Source organism: Nannobrachium achirus (genome assembly GCF_963921795.1).
Source record: "Nannobrachium achirus genome assembly, contig: SCAFFOLD_159, whole genome shotgun sequence".
NCBI classification, from domain to species: Eukaryota; Metazoa; Chordata; class Actinopteri; order Myctophiformes; family Myctophidae; genus Nannobrachium; species Nannobrachium achirus.
The window spans coordinates 176,312-194,593 of NW_027665021.1; the positions used below are offsets into that span (position 1 = coordinate 176,312).

The 18,282-nt window shown below is 42.4% G+C and overlaps 1 protein-coding gene across 1 annotated transcript in view; it reads left to right on the forward strand.

The window, feature by feature from the left end:
* Positions 1–5,404, forward strand: part of LOC308280652 (NACHT, LRR and PYD domains-containing protein 12-like) — a gene marked incomplete at both ends in the record, with an annotated part of 82,259 nt that extends 76,855 nt beyond the window's left edge. The window contains 2 exons of the mRNA XM_080754979.1: positions 3,605–3,851; positions 5,276–5,404. Of these exons, the coding sequence (XP_080611105.1) occupies positions 3,605–3,851; positions 5,276–5,404 (376 nt within the window). The remainder of the gene's footprint in view (positions 1–3,604; positions 3,852–5,275) is intronic.
* Positions 5,405–18,282: the final 12,878 nt, after the last annotated feature.

Genomic DNA, 18,282 nt, shown 5'->3' on the forward strand with positions numbered 1-18,282 from the left:
ATTTGGTCAAAACTACGATATTGAGAGCTTACGAACTCGTGCCTGAGGCATACAGACAAAAGTTCCGACAACACTCAAAGGGCTCAAACCAAACTTTTGTTGAGTTCTCCAGGGAGAAAGAGGCTCTTTTTGATAGATGGTGCGCTGCCAGCAAAGCCACTGATTTTAAAACTTTACGTGAGCTTATGCTGGTGGAGGAATTTAAAAGGTGTCTCCCAGACCGAATCGCAGTTCATCTGAATGAGCAGAGAGTCGCCTCCGTTTCTGAAGCTTCGATTTTTGCCGATGAATTTGTTCTAACCCACAAGAGCGTGTTTAATACAGCTCCAGTTAGCCCCAGCGCACAACGCAGAGTTGGGTACGTGCGTAATTACGCACCACAGTCAGGCCAGAGACAGTCTGAGCAGGCTGTTACAAACCAAAAAGAAGAGCGTGTCTGTCACTACTGTAAAAATAAAGGGCATGTGATTGCCGAGTGTCGTAAGCGGCTGTACAGGCAAGGTCAAAATGGGTCTAAGGGCATGGGTTTAATTAAAACAGAGAAACGGGTTACTGAGCAGTCTCTGTCTGCGCGCACTGGTCCAGATCCAAGTTATGACCCGTTCGTTTTCGATGGTGTGGTGTCTGTGTCACAAGACAGCAATGAAGGGCAATGTGTTCGCATTCTAAGAGATACTGGGGCTCAGCAGAGTGTGATTTTGACGGACGTGCTGCCTTTGAATGAGCAGACGGCCTGCGGGTCGAGCGCAGTGATTAGGGGGGTGGAAATGGGCTTTATTTCTGCGCCTTTACACACTGTGTATGTGAAGTCTGGTTTAGTCACTGGGTACTTCAAAGTAGCAGTGCGCGATGAGTTGCCAATCGATGGGATTTCATTTGTCATGGGTAATGATATTGCAGGCGGTAAAGTCTATCCTGTGATTGAAGTGGTGGAGACGCCTGTAGCTGAGGTTGTTAGGCAGGATACCCTGGCTGTGAAATTTCCTGACGCTTTTCCAGCGTGTGTGATCACTCGAGCGAAGTCACGCAAAATAGGTAAGGATGGTGATTTTTCTGATTCTGTTGTTATGCGCGCCCTTGCGGGTGACAATGTGTTGCCTACTGCTCCTAAAGTGTTGGCACAGCGATCGGGTGTTAACAATAAGGGGGGGAAGGTAACTGGCATTGTAAAGGATCAGTTAATCTTGCCAGTCACCAAAGAAAGCCTCGTTAAGGCACAACAAAGTGATCCCACGCTTGAAAAATGTTTCGCTGCTGTGCAGAGTACAGAGCAGCTTAAAACAAAACAAATGGGTTTCTATTGTGAGGAGGAATTGTTGATGCGCAAATGGTGTCCTACTGGTTGCGAGGAATCTGACTGGAGCGCAGTGGTCCAAATTGTGGTCCCAACTGCATACCGGCGACAGGTTCTTTCGTTAGCTCATGACCATAATTGGGCTGGGCATTTAGGGGTGACAAAAACCTACGCTAGAATTCTCAAACATTTTTTCTGGCCTGGTTTAAAGCAGGATGTGTCCCAGTACTGTCGCTCATGCGCTACCTGTCAGATTACAGGGAAGCCAAACCAGACGATTCCTGTCGCGCCGCTCTGTCCGATTCCAGCCATTGGGGAACCATTTGAGCGGGTTATCGTAGATTGTGTGGGTCCACTGCCTCGCACCAAATCAGGTAACCAATACTTATTGACTATAATGTGTGCAGCTACCAGATTTCCAGAAGCAATCCCCCTGCGTAAAATCACAGCCACTTCTGTACTTAAAGCTCTGACTAAGTTCTTTGCTACTTGGGGTTTTGCTAAGGTTCTCCAGACTGATCAGGGGAGTAATTTCCTCTCTAAGGTATTTAAGCAAGTAATGCAAATGCTGTCTATTGAGCACATTGTGTCAAGCGCTTACAGGCCTCAGACACAGGGGGCGCTGGAACGCTGGCATTCCACTTTGAAATGCATGATGCGTAAATACTGTCTAGAGGTATCTAGGTCCTGGGATGAGGGCATTCCATTTGTGCTATTTGCTGCTCGAGATGCAGTGCAGGAATCATTGGGATTTAGCCCCAATGAGTTGATTTTTGGCCACACGGTTCGCGGCCCTCTCAAGGTCCTGAAAGATCAGTTTATGGCCACTCCTGTTTCTCCTGAAACTAATGTTTTGGAGTTTGTTAAAAAGTTTCGGGGGCGTCTTAACAAGGCGTGTTCCCTGGCTAGGGAACATTTGATTAATTCTCAAAGAGAAATGAAGGAGCGTTTTGATAAGGCTGCTGTAGAGCGCTCTTTCAACCCAGGTGATCAGGTTTTAGTGCTGCTGCCTGTTCCTGGCTCTGCTCTGTCCTCCCGATTTTCAGGTCCCCATGTGATTCTGAAAAAGCTCAGTAAGACAGACTATGTAATTGGTACCCCAGACAGGAGACGTCAAAGTCGCGTCTGCCATGTGAACATGTTAAAAACATTCCATGTGAGGGAGGTAGGCTTGTTGGTGGCTGAGCATGTGTCCTCCTCTCACGATTCTATTGATTTGCAGAGTGAATCTGACGATTCGCCGGTTCCAGAGGATGATGGGTTGGTGTTGCGTGCGTCTCCCGCACAACAGGCACGCTTGTGCAACTCGGAGATGTTGACTAAATTGCCTGAACACCTCAGTCATTTACTTCCTGAGCACCAGACTGACATAACCAGGTTAGTTAATGATTTTCCTGTATTATTTGGAGATGTTCCTACTCGCACTACTGTGCTTGAGCATGACATTGATGTGGAGCGCGCCAGGCCTATTAAGCAGCACGCGTACCGCGTCAATCCCACCAAAAGAGCGCTCATGAAAAAAGAGGTGGAGTATCTGCTCTCTCATGGTTTGGCGAGGCCAAGTTCAAGCCCATGGAGCTCTCCCTGTCTACTGCAGGTTAAGTCTGATGGTAGCCCTAGGTTTTGCACTGATTACAGGAAAGTAAATGCGGTGACAGTGCAGGATTCCTATCCATTGCCTAGAATGGAGGACTGTGTGGATAATTTGGGGTCTGCGGCATTTGTAACTAAATTAGATTTGCTTAAAGGTTATTGGCAGGTACCTTTAACGCGCCGTGCCTCTGAAATATCCGCTTTTGTCACTTCTGATCATTTTGTGCAGTACGATGTCATGGCCTTTGGCATGTGCAATGCACCAGCCACGTTTCAGCGGCTTGTTAACATTGTGTTGGAGGGGGTGCCCAACTGCAATGCCTATTTGGATGATTTAATTGTGTACTCCGCAGATTGGGAGGAACACATTAAGCTGCTGAAGATTGTCTTTGAGCGTTTAGCTAAAGCTTCGCTGACCCTGAACTTAGCTAAATGTGAATTTGGTAAGGCCACTGTTACTTATCTGGGAAGAGAAGTGGGACAAGGGCAGGTACGGCCTATTGAGGCAAAGGTCGCTGCTATTGTTGCCTATCCTGCTCCCACAACCAGACGTGAGTTACGCCGTTATCTCGGTATGGCTGGTTACTATAGGGGCTTCTGTAAAAACTTCTCCACTGTTGCTCATCCCCTTACTAGTCTATTAAGTCCTGCCAATGCATTTATCTGGTCTCCTGAGTGTCAACATGCATTTGATTCTGTCAAAACACTTCTGTGCAGTGCGCCCGTGTTGGCTGCTCCAGACTTCTCACGTCCATTCTCACTGGAGGTGGATGCCAGTGGCGTGGGAGCTGGAGCTGTGCTGTTACAGGAGGATTCAAGTTGCATTAACCATCCCGTCTGCTACTTCTCCCGAAAGTTCAACAAACATCAGGTGAGGTATGCTACTATAGAGCAAGAGGCTTTGGCTGTGTTGCTGGCGCTGCAATACTTCGAGGTGTATGTGGGGTCCAGCCCACTGCCTGTGGTTTGTTACACAGATCACAACCCCTTGGTATTCTTGCACCGCATGCGTAATCACAACCAAAGGCTCATGCGTTGGGCACTCCTGATTCAGGATTACAATTTGGAAATCCGACACAAAAAGGGCACAGATAATGTATTGGCAGATGCCCTATCGCGGGCGTGGTAATTTGTGATCAAACTATGTTTGATTTTGAGGGTGGGGGTGTTACATCCCTATGTATTTTCTATTACTTTATTATTCTATCTTATTACTATTTTCTAGTTATCCTTATTACGTTACTATTGTTCCCAATATTGGTTGGAGTCCACATACTTATACTAGTGTCAGTTTAGGTCTTGGCCTTGTGTTGGAGTGGGAGGAGACGAGACCTGAACTTGGAGGAGACCTGAGTGAGCTGAGCTTGATGGAGAGCTACACCCTGATTCCATCTGGTCCAATCACCTGCGGGGCCTCCCTACAAAAGCCTTGCCAGCCCAGAGCTCCTCGTCAGTTTGTTCCTTGCTGCCCATGGGGGAACATCCTGTCCAACATATATTGACACTCACCTGCTGCAGCTTTGGGAGCTACTCTCTGTAGTAGTTTCCCTCTGCCATGTTAGCGTTGTAGAACCTGCTTACTGCTTAGCTTATAGCATTCTTACCTTTGTGAGTTTGGAGAACATTGGGAACTTGAACTTGACTTTGTTTAAAACCCACAACTAGGTTGTGGCATTCAGCTAACACGTAGCTACCACTGCTTGCTTCTTGTAATCACTCATGTTTTGATAGTTTAGAATAGTGTAGTTATGTTAGTTTAGTAATCTCCTGTAATTTTGATTTGGTCTAGTTTAGTTATTTAGTGGTTAATATATAAGTTTAGGATTAGTACTTTTTGATTGTTTCTTTTCTTTGCAGGGTAGTTATGTTTGATTATTGTTAAAGTGTTCCATTATTTTGTGTTCTTTCATTCATTTGTTTTTGTAAACAGTTCCTAAATACTCAACAAGAGAAGGTATAAATAAAAATACTTCTTACATCTACCCTTTGCCTTACTAATGTTGCATATCCTTATACCCCTAGACTGGGGCATGTAACATATGGATAACATTTTAATTTCAGCATATTTACGGACTCACCGAAAGAGCATGAATGTCACCAATCCTATCAGCCGTAGTCCAGGCCAACAAGGGATCATTCAACTCAGGCTCATCGTTTCTAAGGTTCAAAAGGTGTACGGCACATGCCGTCCAGTAACAATACCAAGTCTCAAACCGGGAACAAAGGACTGGTGACCAAATTTCCAGGCAGTCCAAACCCGCCATAAAACAGGTTCCCTCACGGGTACCTGCCCACCGCCCTCTCAGCGCAAACGTGACTGGCGGAAATGGCAGCTAAGCACCCTTCAAACCTAGAGAAAATTAGACCACAGCCTAACTTCTCTTGAAGGAAAACAGGATGTCTGAAACTCAGGCCCAGAAGGACACCATTCGTGGTGACCGACTCCAGCACCATTCTCCGGAGATGCCCCCTCTCAGGTCGCACATCGACCGTGAGGAGGGCACCCTAGCGCTGTGACTGGTGGCTACCACCACAGTCGTCAAACCATTCGCGCACAGGCTCTCCCCTCTAACGGACAGACCCACCGGTCTAGGCCCTGGGGGTTGAGTAACCTGTCTCACCGCGAAGGGTGGGGAAACAAAACCGTGTACCAATATAATCCCCTAGTCAGTAGACTGGTCCCACCGAAATGAAGACCAGTACATGCGAAGTCCTGACCGTCGCAAGGCGCCGAACACGTCACAGCGACCAATCCCATGCTCGTCAGACGAAAAACCGGAGAGGCCAGACCTCCCCGTTTAAGGTCCTGATCAGGACGTGACAGCCCCAGACAAGCAGTTCGAACTGCTTGGCCTTCAGGAAGATCACCTTCTACAAAACAAATGCACTCATCATGACCCGTGAGAAAAGCTGCGTCCGTCCAAGTTCAAGCTCGTTCCCATGTAAAAACCTGCCCTGGCGAGCCATTTGAATGGCCGTCATCATGAAAACCGCTTGTACGTGACTATACGTCCCAAAGGAACAGTGTCACGCAAACCAGAGAACCGTCTAACCCGTCCTGGGATAGACAAGTTGTTCTCGTGTTGGGGTCCCACGAGACCCCTATATGACGTGCTCTGTCCGAAGAGTCAAGACGCACTTCCAAAAGCTGAAAGCTGAACACCTTAACTTTCCGCTCACATGAGTGAAGGGAATTATTATATCTGTGAGGTTCCAGTGGGAATGTGTTATGATCTTGGATGCTCTGTACCAATTTCAGGTTTTACAGAAAAGCAATCTTCCGTCCTTGAAGCCCAAGAAAAAAAATCCCTCAGACCGAGGGAGGCCACCGGTTCCCTTGCACCACAATGCGCAGCATGGAAGCGGCCGTCACCATCCCGAACTTGACCGTTTCCAGGTACATGTTGAGGCTGTGCAGGTTCACAAAAAACCATACACCCCCCTCTTTTCTTTTTCCAAAGAAAAGATCTTGAATAGAAGCGTTACCATGTCCGAGTTCGAGACACATCTGATGGCGCCCTTATTCAGTATCGAGTATATTCCCTCCCTCAATTCGTGGCTGCATGGCCACTTGCATGAGTGCAGGGCACCCAGTCTGTCTTGGGTGTCTTTGTTGAGAATTGTGGGGACTGCCCCATAGGTCGAACTCCTGTTAGGTCGAATAGCGTCGGGAGGTTAGATAATCACCCGCGAGCGTCGGCAGGTTAGATAATCACCCGCGTCACGGTTACTGAGGTTAAGTTTAGGGTTAGGGTTAGAGTTAGGCATAGTTTTACTGAGGTTAGGATTAGGGTTTGGGTTAGAGTTTGCTGGTCGATCTAAAGGGTGTTCGACCTAATGACATGTTACCAGAATTGTTATTTTATTCTTCTCTCACAGAAGTAACAGAACCATGGTTGCCTATGTAACCTCCAACCGCAGCCCCACGTTGTGGCGTGCGGTACTCAGGGACTTGAACTGCACACTTCCCATTGAGCTGTCTGCTCTGCGGAAGGGTTGTGAATGGGCGTTGAGGTCACCAGCTTGAGAAAGCGACAGCAGGCACGTTAGGTTGAGAGGCTACGTTACGTGTCTTCAAGGTCGAGGGGCGACATATCGCTTCTCGGCAGGACAGGGTGCATGCAGCAAGCACTGTGACTAAGCATCCACATAAAATGCTGTCACTATTTGTGCCTGAAATTAGCAGAAGTGTAGACATACACTGAGAGAAAAAATATTTAGGGGGTCCCCAAGGCGCAAGCATGCACTGTGGCTAAGAAGCACAAGTACGAGGTGTCCTATGATGCTGTCGCCACTCGAGCCGGAATGTGAGCCTGAGGTGTAAGCATACACTGAAAGAAAGCCATTTAGGGGGTCCCCGACAGGGGTCCACCATCGTGAAGGCCATTTAGGGGGTCCCCAACAGGGGTCCACTGTCATGTAAGCCATTTAGGGGGTCCCCACCAGTGGTCCACCGTCGTGAAAACCATTTAGGGGGTCCCCAACAGAGGTCCACCGTCGTGATATGTGTTCAGGGACAGTGACAGAAAAGATTGCTTTTCTGTAAAACCTGAAATTGGTACAAAGCATCCAAGATCATAACACATTCCCACTGGAACCTCACAGATTGGTTCGCAGACACTAAGGGGGCTGCGTTTATGTCATCTCATTCTGACACGAGCAAAGTGACAGAAACCTTCACACAGGAAAGATGCCTGTTCTCCACTCAAGTGTGAGGAAGCGGCATGCTAAAGGTTGCGGGTGTGTAAATAAGAATCAATGCTGACAGCTTTATGTATAGCACCGAGACGGTGCATATCGGCTGGAAATATGACACTGTCGTCACCAAACTAACGGAAGCCAGGACAGCGTGCGTGTCCGCCTGTTAAATATATTAAAATATTACTTTGTAGTGAAGAATGTGATCTAGATTCTAGACGGCACAAGGCCGCAGAATGAAATGGCTCAGAGCTTGCTCTCAACAATAAACAAACAATAACAAAATAACAAGAGAATGGTCTAAAACAAGAATACAAACAGAACGAAAAAGTAGGCGATAAAGAACAAAACTGCAGCAGCAGTGCGAACTCGACGAAGACAGTTTGAAGCCGGCTTTTGTAGCCGCGCGGCGGGGAGTGGCCACCTCCCTTCCGCGGTCGTCACAGGTTCAGCCAACCGTGGCGTCCCACGGCCGGACTCCTTATCCCCATCACCTCCTGTCCGTCGCAGCGGGTGGCTGGGTTGGATACTTGGATATTTGGTAAGAATAATAATAATGAAGCCCTCGGGCGTAACAACTCTCCCATAATAATAAGGTAAAGAAAAAACAACACATATTGGCAATTTTTAAACTTTACACTTAATTTAAGCTCAGTGCAGGGAAGCCCAAAACAAGAGTAAATGCCAGCAGAACAGTATTGCAAGCCATTTTGGCAAAGTTTTGGTTGGCGTTACCCACATGTTTGGCTGTGTAGCTCATGCCTCGAATGCCCCATGCTTACAAGCTGTACCTCGTTGTAAAGGTGACAAATCAATGATAAAGATGATATGAAACACAATACAAATTGCTATTATTAAAGGGGAGGACCGAAGTGGACCGAAGTCAAGTTTCCTTTCTTTTTGTGCTGAGTTTATTTCTAATCAATGTTTCCTTATTGGAAAACATATGCTGAAAATGATGAGCTATGTTAACTCTTTGAGTGCCAGCGCCCTCTAGGGGCCAAAGAATGCCAGCGCATCTCTCATAGGCGAGCGCTTTAGCTTCCAGGACTTCAGCTTCCAGGACCTGACGTGCTCACGTTCATGCACGGCATGGAAATGTCCCGGATGAAGATGCTAACAGAATGGCTATTCCCATTTTGTCATCTAAAAGATCATTTTTGGGTGATTTCGCCGTAAATAAACCTCGCGCCGCTTTCCTAAAACACAAAAAAGAGATATAAGCCTTTAAAGATGCGGTCTTTCATTGGATTAGGCGGAGATTGGCGATTGCGTTCGCAAATTACGGCCGGCCGGGACGTTGTTAGCTTTCGGCTAGTAGCTACAAAAATCAAGCCAGGCTTCAGAAGGCCTCTTATCATTTTATTCATTTAATTAAATAAAGCCGAACTACTTCGGGATCGGCACACTCGTGTACTCATCGGAAGCGGCGCCGAACATCGGGTGAACATTGGGGAGCTCAAAAATGTATTTTAAACCATTTTTAATGGAATATATCGTCGGACAGAGTAGAACGGCTAGCTGGCTAGCGGCTAGCGAGCCAGGACCACCCACGACTCTACAAGCAGCTCGGGGTAAGTGAATTAATAAAAAAAAGATTGTATTGGATTGAAATAAAGCCGAACTAGTTCGGGATCGGCACCAGATGAGTTAAAAAGTGGCCACACCTTGTAGGTGTGAAAATCAGTCCCGCCATTACAATATAATCACATTTCTACCAAGTAAGAGATACTGTATAACTTTACAAATAAGGCGTCTAGACAGATGCAGAGTTTTTTAACGAAGCTATATAGAAACACACACACACACACACACACACACACACACACACACACACACACACACACACACACACACACACACACACACACACACTATAGCCTGCACTATGCAAACAAATCACCCTATCACATTTAGTGAGGGAACACATTAGTGGTCTACAGATGCACTAGAGCGGTCTACAAATGTAGTAGGGTGGTCTGCAGATGTAGTAGAGTGGTCTACAGATGTAGTAGAGTAATCAACAGACCACAAGATCTGTCTACAGATGCACTAGAGTTGTCTGCAGATGCACTACAGAGGTCTATAGAAGCAGTAAAGGGGTCTACAGATACACTACAGTGGTCTATAGCTGCACTACAGGAGCTGTACAGATGCTCTACAGTGGTCTACAGATCAAACCAGGTAAGCCATTTACCATTCAAGGTCGTGGGTTGTTGGCTGATTTACCACTGTTTCAGGGTTGTGCCACGAGCCGAATGGTAAATTGCTTTTCTACCACTTTTTCCATATACATGAAAGAAAACACAGTTGTAACTTGCAAGGATCTTTAGTAACAATCATTAATTGTTTCAGAATACACATAAACTTCCGCCACCACAGAAAATAGTCCCATAAACACAACAATGCCACCACCAGATGGCGCCAACTCCTGCTGAGGTGCATGACTTCTGGTCAGGTGACGCATGGACCAGAGCTAACAGCTAGGCTAACACTAGTTAGAAGCACAGTTTCGGCCGCTAATAGAGGCTGGACGCTTCCAGAAAAGCATAGGTTCAGAGAAAGGGGGCTTTAAAGTTGGCGGATTGCATCGGATCCAATGGAATAAATCAGCAAAAAATGGCGATAGTACGTTCGCTAGTAAACATAGGACGCCCGCTCTTTCTACAGTAAGTCTGTAAGTCCCCATTGTTTTCGTTGGGGAAAGGTGTTCCGACTCTCATCCGGGGACTCTCAAGTCTCTCAAGTCCCCGAATGCGTTGTGAGGCGCATTGATTTGGGAAATGTGTCTCATTTGCATGACAACGCATCCGGGTATTTCACACAGACGACTAACGTTGGCTGATTTACCACTGTTTTAAGCCAATCACAATCCAGTATTTGAACATGTGACTAGAAAAAGTGGTAGAATGGTCTATAGACCACTGTAGTGCATCTGTAGACGATTATTGTGATCTGTAAAACCCTCTAGTGCATCCTTAGATCACTGTAGAGCATCTGTAGACCCCTGTAGTGCATCTTTAGACCACTGTACTACATCTATAGACTACTCTAATCAGGGGCGTAACTACCGCTGACGCAGCTGACGCATGGTCGGAGAAGAAAAAAATCTAATAACAAAGTATAGGCCTACCGACGGAGCCGCTGTTCTTTTCAGTGTGACTGACAGTGTCTGCTGCTTCTATTTCCTCTAGTAGGCTGCTACCATTTCAAAATAAAACGTGTTGAATGATCACATTACAAATATCCAATACAATGACTCTTGTTTTGAAATGCCCACTGGTATGACAGGAAGCTCTATAGGGCCCCTTATAATAGTTAGTGCTGCTGACACAGGCTGAAGAGACGTTCTGACTTCTGAGTAAAAACAACACGTCGGGCATTATGGAATATATAAAGTTTCAACACAAGACTTTGGGGCAACAGTTAATATTTGCTCTGAAACCAAGACAATGTGGAATATGGAACAAAACGTGCCCAACTGCTCTTGTTGTTGTCATCCTCCTTACTTTAGCAGGTGAGTTAAGTAATTAATATAAATACCAATGCTGGTTTGCAGTGATGCATTGCTGTCAATTGTGTGCTGTCATTAACAGTTTTACTGCCAGATGTTATCATTTATTTATAGGGTCTTGTGCCAGCAAAAGCAGCTTACCTTTGCGAGGTTATAGACAAAGATCTATTTGTTTTTTTGTTTTTTTTTGTTTTTTTTTTCAGTTTTTTTTTTTCAGTTTGTTTCCCCTCATTACATAGTGCACTTTGGTCATACTAGCAGTAGAGGGCAGCCTCATGCAAGAATGAATGTGAAATGGCCGCGGCCGCCGTCCGTCCGTCCGTCAATACCACTAAATCTCTACAGAGCTCTGTTACCAGAGAAAATAACAAGGAAGAGTGTTGTTACTCCATTGATGCTAACGTCCAGTGGGTTTTTGGTAACGCTAACATACTATTGGCAACGCGCCGCCGGGAAAAATGGGGCGAACGGGAACGTTCAAAGCGGTAAAAGAGTTAAAGTAAGCCTAGCTGTCTTAATGGATGATATTTATAATGCTGTTTTGGAAAAAAGGCGTGGTGATGTTTGTAGTATGAAGACTAATGCCAGAGTTGTTGTGTTTGAGTGTCTCACTGCTGTGAAAGAGTTCATGTGCAACCTCAGAGAGAGAGATGGAGACAGTGAGACACAAGAAACTTGGTTGGGCTACATTTTGTCATGAGGACATTAGAATGGTGAGCGTGTAGATGTCTTCTGTTGCCGCATTTGCGCTGTCCACATTTGCCCTGTGTGGGGTGGGGGGGGGGGGGTGGTGTCTGTAGACCACTCTACTACATCTGTAGACCCCTGTAGTGCATCTGCAGACCCCTGTAGTGCATCTGTAGACAACTCTAGTGCATCTGTAGACCCCTGTAGTGCATTTGTAGACCACTGTAGTGCATCTGTAGACCCCTGTAGTGCATCTGTATACCACCAAAGTGGTCTCCCACTAAATGTCATTGGTTGACTGTGAATTTTGTTTTACTTAGGGCAGGCTAGTGTGTGTGTGTGTGTGTGTGTGTGTGTGTGTGTGTGTGTGTGTGTGTGTGTGTGTGTGTGTGTGTGTGTGTGCGTGTGTGTGTGTGTGTGTGTGTGTGTGTGTGTTTCTATACAGTATAGCTTGGTTAAAAAACTCTGCATCTGTCTAGACATCTTATTTGTAAAGTTATACAGTATCTCTTACTTAGTAGAAATGTGATTATATTGTAATGGCGGGACAGAGTTTCACACCAACAAGGTGTGGCCACTTTAAGAATTGTTTCAACTAGAAAAGAAAATTTCTAAAAAAAAAATAAAGTGTGCCTGCAGCTCGCTAAGTGTGTGCAACCTTGTGTGTGTGTGTGTGTGGGGGGGGGGGGGGGGGGGGGGGGGGGGGGGAGAGAGAGAATTGTTGTTGTTGAGGGGCACTTGGTGAAAATCTCACATCGGGGCACGCCGGGGGCTTGTTTCGCCACTGACTCTAATGCATCTGTAGACCACTATTATGATCTGTAGACCACTCTACTACATCTGTAGACCCCTGTAGTGCATCTGTAGACCCCTGTAGTGCATCTGTAGACCTCTGTAGTGCATTTGTAGACCACTGTAGTGCATCTGTAGACGACTCTAGAGCATCTGTAGACCTCTGTAGTGCATCTGTAGACGACTCTAGTGCATCTGTAGACCCCTGTGGTGCATTTATAGACCATTGTAGTGCATCTGTAGACCCCTGTAATGCATCTGTAAACGACTCTAGTGCATCTGTAGACCCCTGTAGTGCATCTGAAGACCCCTGTAGTGCACCACCAAAGTGGTCCCCCAATAAATGCCATTGGTTGACTGTGTGAATTTTGTTTTGCATAGGGCATGCTTGTGTGTGTGTGTGTGTGTGTGTGTGTGTTTCTATATAGCTGAGTTATGGCTGTTTAAAGCTCAGCCAATTGGAAGATAGGGGCGGGGCTTATGAGGGGGCGGGGCTCAAGTAATACGTCCCTATTGGCCGTTTAAGTTGTGAACTGGAGTTATGGCTGTTTAAAGCCCAGCCAATAGGATTACAGAGGGGGCGGGGCTTAATTAATTACAGCTCGTCCCTATTGACTGGAAAAAGTCCAAAGTCATGTGAGCGTTTTAAAGTTTGAATCATGTTGCTAGGCAAAAGTATGCCAGAGTAATGTGGCGCCAAAGTTTCTGTCTTTTTTTTTTGGTGTCCCCCATTCAAAGTCAATGGGGTTTTTGGGCGTAGTTTTTAGCGAATTACATCGCCATGGTAATGCGGATCGGAAAGAAAAGTAATAGCACCCTGACCCCATTCCCGGCCGAGCTGCACGTTTTGATGTATATATTGCGGGGGTGGCGTAAATCGTGCGGCAGTTATTACGTGCCAAAATTTGGCAGAACATTATATATACTGTATAGTATGGCGGATTACAATCTGTCAATTACAAGTGTTTTGCCATTGCATGGCAGGCACACGTAACTAAGTATGGCGGATTACAATAAGTGTTTTGCCATTGCATGACAAGCACACTTAATGAGATCCTTGACCCTCAAAACATAGGTCTAGAGCAGGGATGTCAAACATACGGCCCGCGGGCCGAGATGATTCAATCCGGCCCCAGGCTTGTAGAGCATATATTTCTGAGCATTTAGAAAAAAAAAGTAAGTCTCTAGCCCATTCCTGTCAAGAGTTATGATTGTTTTAAGAATTAACCTAACTAATGCCTTCTCACTGCAGGCTAGGTTTCTCCCACCTGGCAGAGATTGAGTTGATTGATTGGAATGTTAAGTGATCAGCTCTCTCTCTCTCTCTCTTTGAAGATGACAGCATTGCTAGGAATGGGGTGGGGGGTCTGGCTATGAATAATACCTGAACATACCTACAATATTCGAAGTGTACTCAAAGATTACACATATTAGACATGGAAATTAATGTTGTTAAGAAAATAACTTATTTAAAAAATATATATTAAAAAAAATATTTTTTATTATTATTATTTTATAATAATAAAATGTAAAAGTTTTATTATTCAGATATTTTCTGAATATGCCATTATTGTTCATTACTTTTATTCTTTTTATTATAAAATACAATAAAAATAATTATTGTCCTGACTCCTGCATCAATAATATTTTTCTTTAGCCATTTACAAATTATAGCAGAGTATGGAAGTCTAAAGGTCCAAAAAATAAATAATATATACCACCAATTATAAAATAAATACCACAATGATATCATTTTAAAACGCAATGATATAAATGAATTATACAATTATATAAATAAAAAACACAAATAAATAAATAATTGTTTTTTATTTATTGCATAATGATTTTGATTCATTGTGTTTATTTATTTATTTAATGCTAACATCATAACATTCATAAGGTAAATTGGTCCAAAAAATTAAAAAAAGATTCCAGAATGATATCAATTTAAGACGCAATGATATAAATAAATTATGCAATGATATAAATAAAAAACACGAATAAATAAATAATTGGTTTTTATTTATTGCATAATGATTTTGATTTATTGTGTTTATTTATTTATTTAATGCTAACATGTCATCATGCTCCCTTTTATTTATTTTATAAGGTAAATTGGTCCAAAAATGTAATAACAAATATCACATTGAAAAAAACTATGATATGGATAAAAAACACAATTATATAAATAAATATATTTGTTTATTTAATTATGTTTGTTATTTAATTGTTGATTTTATTTATCTCATAGTGTATTTTATTTAATTCATATTGGCTTGTTTTTATTTCATAGTGGCTTTTATTAAATTCATAGTAGTATTTTTTTATTTCATGGTGTTTTATATTTTTTATTTCATAATGGGTTTTTTATTTCATGCTCTGTTTTGTTTATTTCATGGTGAGATTTTGCACCTGTCAATCAACAGGAACAGGGCAGGACTTAGGGCGGAGTCAGCTTTACATTAATTCAAAGCAACTGATCAATTTGAGAGCTACAGCTCTGCCATTTTTAAATCCCAGTAAATATATCTATCTATAAATCTATGGAGTCATCACAGATCTACAGCCCTTCCCCATGTTCTATAGATCTACGGAGTCATCCATATGTTTCAACAATCTACAGGCCCATCCCCATGTTCTATGGATCTATGGAATAATCCATATATTTTACAAATCTACAGCCCATCCCCATGTTCTATAGATCTATGGAGTCATCCATATGTTTTACAGATCTACAGGCCCATCCCTATGTTCTATAGATCTATGGAGTCTTCCATATGTTTACAGATCTAAAGGTCTATCTACTATCCCTATGTTCAACAGATCTACAGGCACATGCATATGTTTTACAGACCTGTAACATATATGGATTACTCCATAGATCCATAGAACATGGGGATGGGCATGTAGATCAGAAAACATATGACTCCATAGATCTATAGAACATGGGGATGGGCATGTAGATCTGAAAGCATATGGATGACTCTGTAGATCTATATAACATGAGGAAGGGCTGTAGATCTGTGATGACTCCATAGATTTATAGATAGATGTATTTACTGGGATTTAAAAATGGCGGAGCTGTAGCTCTCAAATTGATCAGTTGCTTTGGTCTGAATTAATGTAAAGCTGACTCCGCCCTAAGTCCTGCCCTGTTCCTGTTGATTGACAGGTGCGAAATCTCACCATGAAATAAATAAAACAGAGCATGAAATAAAAAACACCATGAAATGAAAAAAATACTACTATGAATTTAATAAAAGCCACTATGAAATAAAAACAAGCCAATATGAATGAAATAAAATACACTATGAGATAAATAAAATCAACAATTAAATAACAAACATAAACATAAACAAATATATTTATTTATATAATTGTGTTTTTTATCCATATCATAGTTTTTTTCAATTTGATATTTGTTATTACATTTTTGGACCAATTTACCTTGTAAAATAAATAAAAGGGAGCATGATGAAATGTTAGCATTAGATAAATAAAAAAACACAATGAATCAAAATCATTATGCAATAAATAAAAAACAATTATTTATTTATTTGTGTTTTTTATTTATATCATTGTATAATTCATTTATATCATTGCGTTTTACATTGATATCATTCTGGAATCTTTTTTTTAATTTTTGGACCAATTTACCTTATGAAATAAATAAAAGGGAGCATGATGAAATGTTAGCATTAAATAAATAAAAAAATACAATTAATCAAAATCATTATGAAATAAATAAATACCAATTATTTATTTATTTGTGTTTTTTATTGATATTATTGTATAATTCATTTATATCATTGCGTTTTAAATTGATATCATTCTGGAATCTTTATTTTTATTTTTGGACCAATTTACCTTATGAATTAAATAAAAGGGAGCATGATGAAATGTTAACATTAAATAAATAAATAAAACACAATTAATCAAAATCATTATGCAATAAATAAAAAACAATTATTTATTTATTTGTGTTTTTTATTTATATAATTGTATAATTTATTTATATCATTGCGTTTTAAATTGATATCATTGTGGTATTTATTTTATAATTGGTGGTATATATTATTTATTTTTTGGACCTTTAGACTTCCATAGCAGAGACTATCAGGAATTGAATTATTCTATTATCAAATGGTTTATTCTTATTGGCACTTCTTAAAGGAGTAGTTCACCCCCAAAATGCCATGGAGCCAATGGAGACTCATTCCTAAAACAGAAATTTGATACAATAAATGCATGCCTATTGATTCCGGAATCAATGGGGGGAAGTGTACTATTATCACATTTTTGTCTTAGTAATGCGACAAATAAAATAAAAATATATTATTGAACTCAAGTCTCCATGGCGTGAGTAATCAAAGAAAAAAAAGTCATTTTGGGGATGAACTACTCCTTTAAACAAATAGCATCTCTCGTACCTAACTGCAACTGTAATACCAATAATGAAAGTAGCTATTTTACCTAATAATGAACACAATTTGTAAAATTATATACTGCTATACTGCTAGCTACAGCAGTGGCTGAGACGACAGGAAGAAAAACAGAGAGAACATGTGCGTGAGTGTGCATGCCATCCGATCCGCGACTGGTTCGGTCCTCATCAAGTCGCCTTTCATCCAATGCGGCCCTCACCCCAAAATGAGTTCGACACCCCTGGTCTAGAGTCAGACACTTCATTTGTTCATTTTAGTGCAATATTGGCTGAGACATAGTGACAGTCAATTTTTCAATAATGGCGGCACTAATTTGCATAAAAATGGTAGATGGGACATGTTGACATAGCTCATAATTTTCAGCATATTTTTTTCCAATACGGAAACATTGATTAGAAATATATATCCGGGGGTTGCATGATACTTCTAGGGCTTCTGGAAAGCTACTGACTAAATATCCCATTTTCTCTGAATTGAGGTATGGTGCAGAACTTTGGCATTTAATTTCTTTTTTTTTTTTTACATTTCTTTGCACATTTATTTATTTAGTTTTGCATTTCTGTCTTTATAATAGAGATGTTACCGATCAATCGTCAATGGGTCGGATCGGGCCGATCAAAGCGTGATCGGCGATAATCGGTGGTTTAGATCAAAAGGTAAATTCACCGATCGGATCGGATCGGTGCATCCAATCAACCAGCAGTTCAGTATGCCCTTTTATCTGTCTGTAAAAAGTGCCCTCTCCAGACGATGAATGTAGTTTTTACTATGGTGGAAGAAACACAAATGCTCTCTTTCCATGCCATACCTGAAGGCGGCATTCAAGAATTGCCTTGTCCAAACTCTCCCTCTCTGCCCTCTCTATGTAGAAATCCATGCTCTACACCACATCTCCAGTATTGACTTGATTATGTTCTTTGGTTCATTGTAGTATCAAGCACCGAAAATAACAGACCTCCAAGCTCGCAACGCGTCTGCGATGCATTGTGAGCTTGGAGCTAGGCTATTTTCAATATTTTCACCAAAAGGCCCTTTTAGAAATGTCAGCCCCTGCCTCTCTACAATTCTATGCACGTCCCTGCTCCATAGGCTACTACATCCGATTCCTTGCACAGTATACTTTAAAGAATGTGAGTATCTAGGCTACATTTCGACCACTGTTGTTCATCAAAGACAAAGTCATTATTTGCATTTTGCAGTCAGATACTGTAATAGTAAGTCATTATGTTTTAGATCCATCCATATTTTGAAGGCCGTAC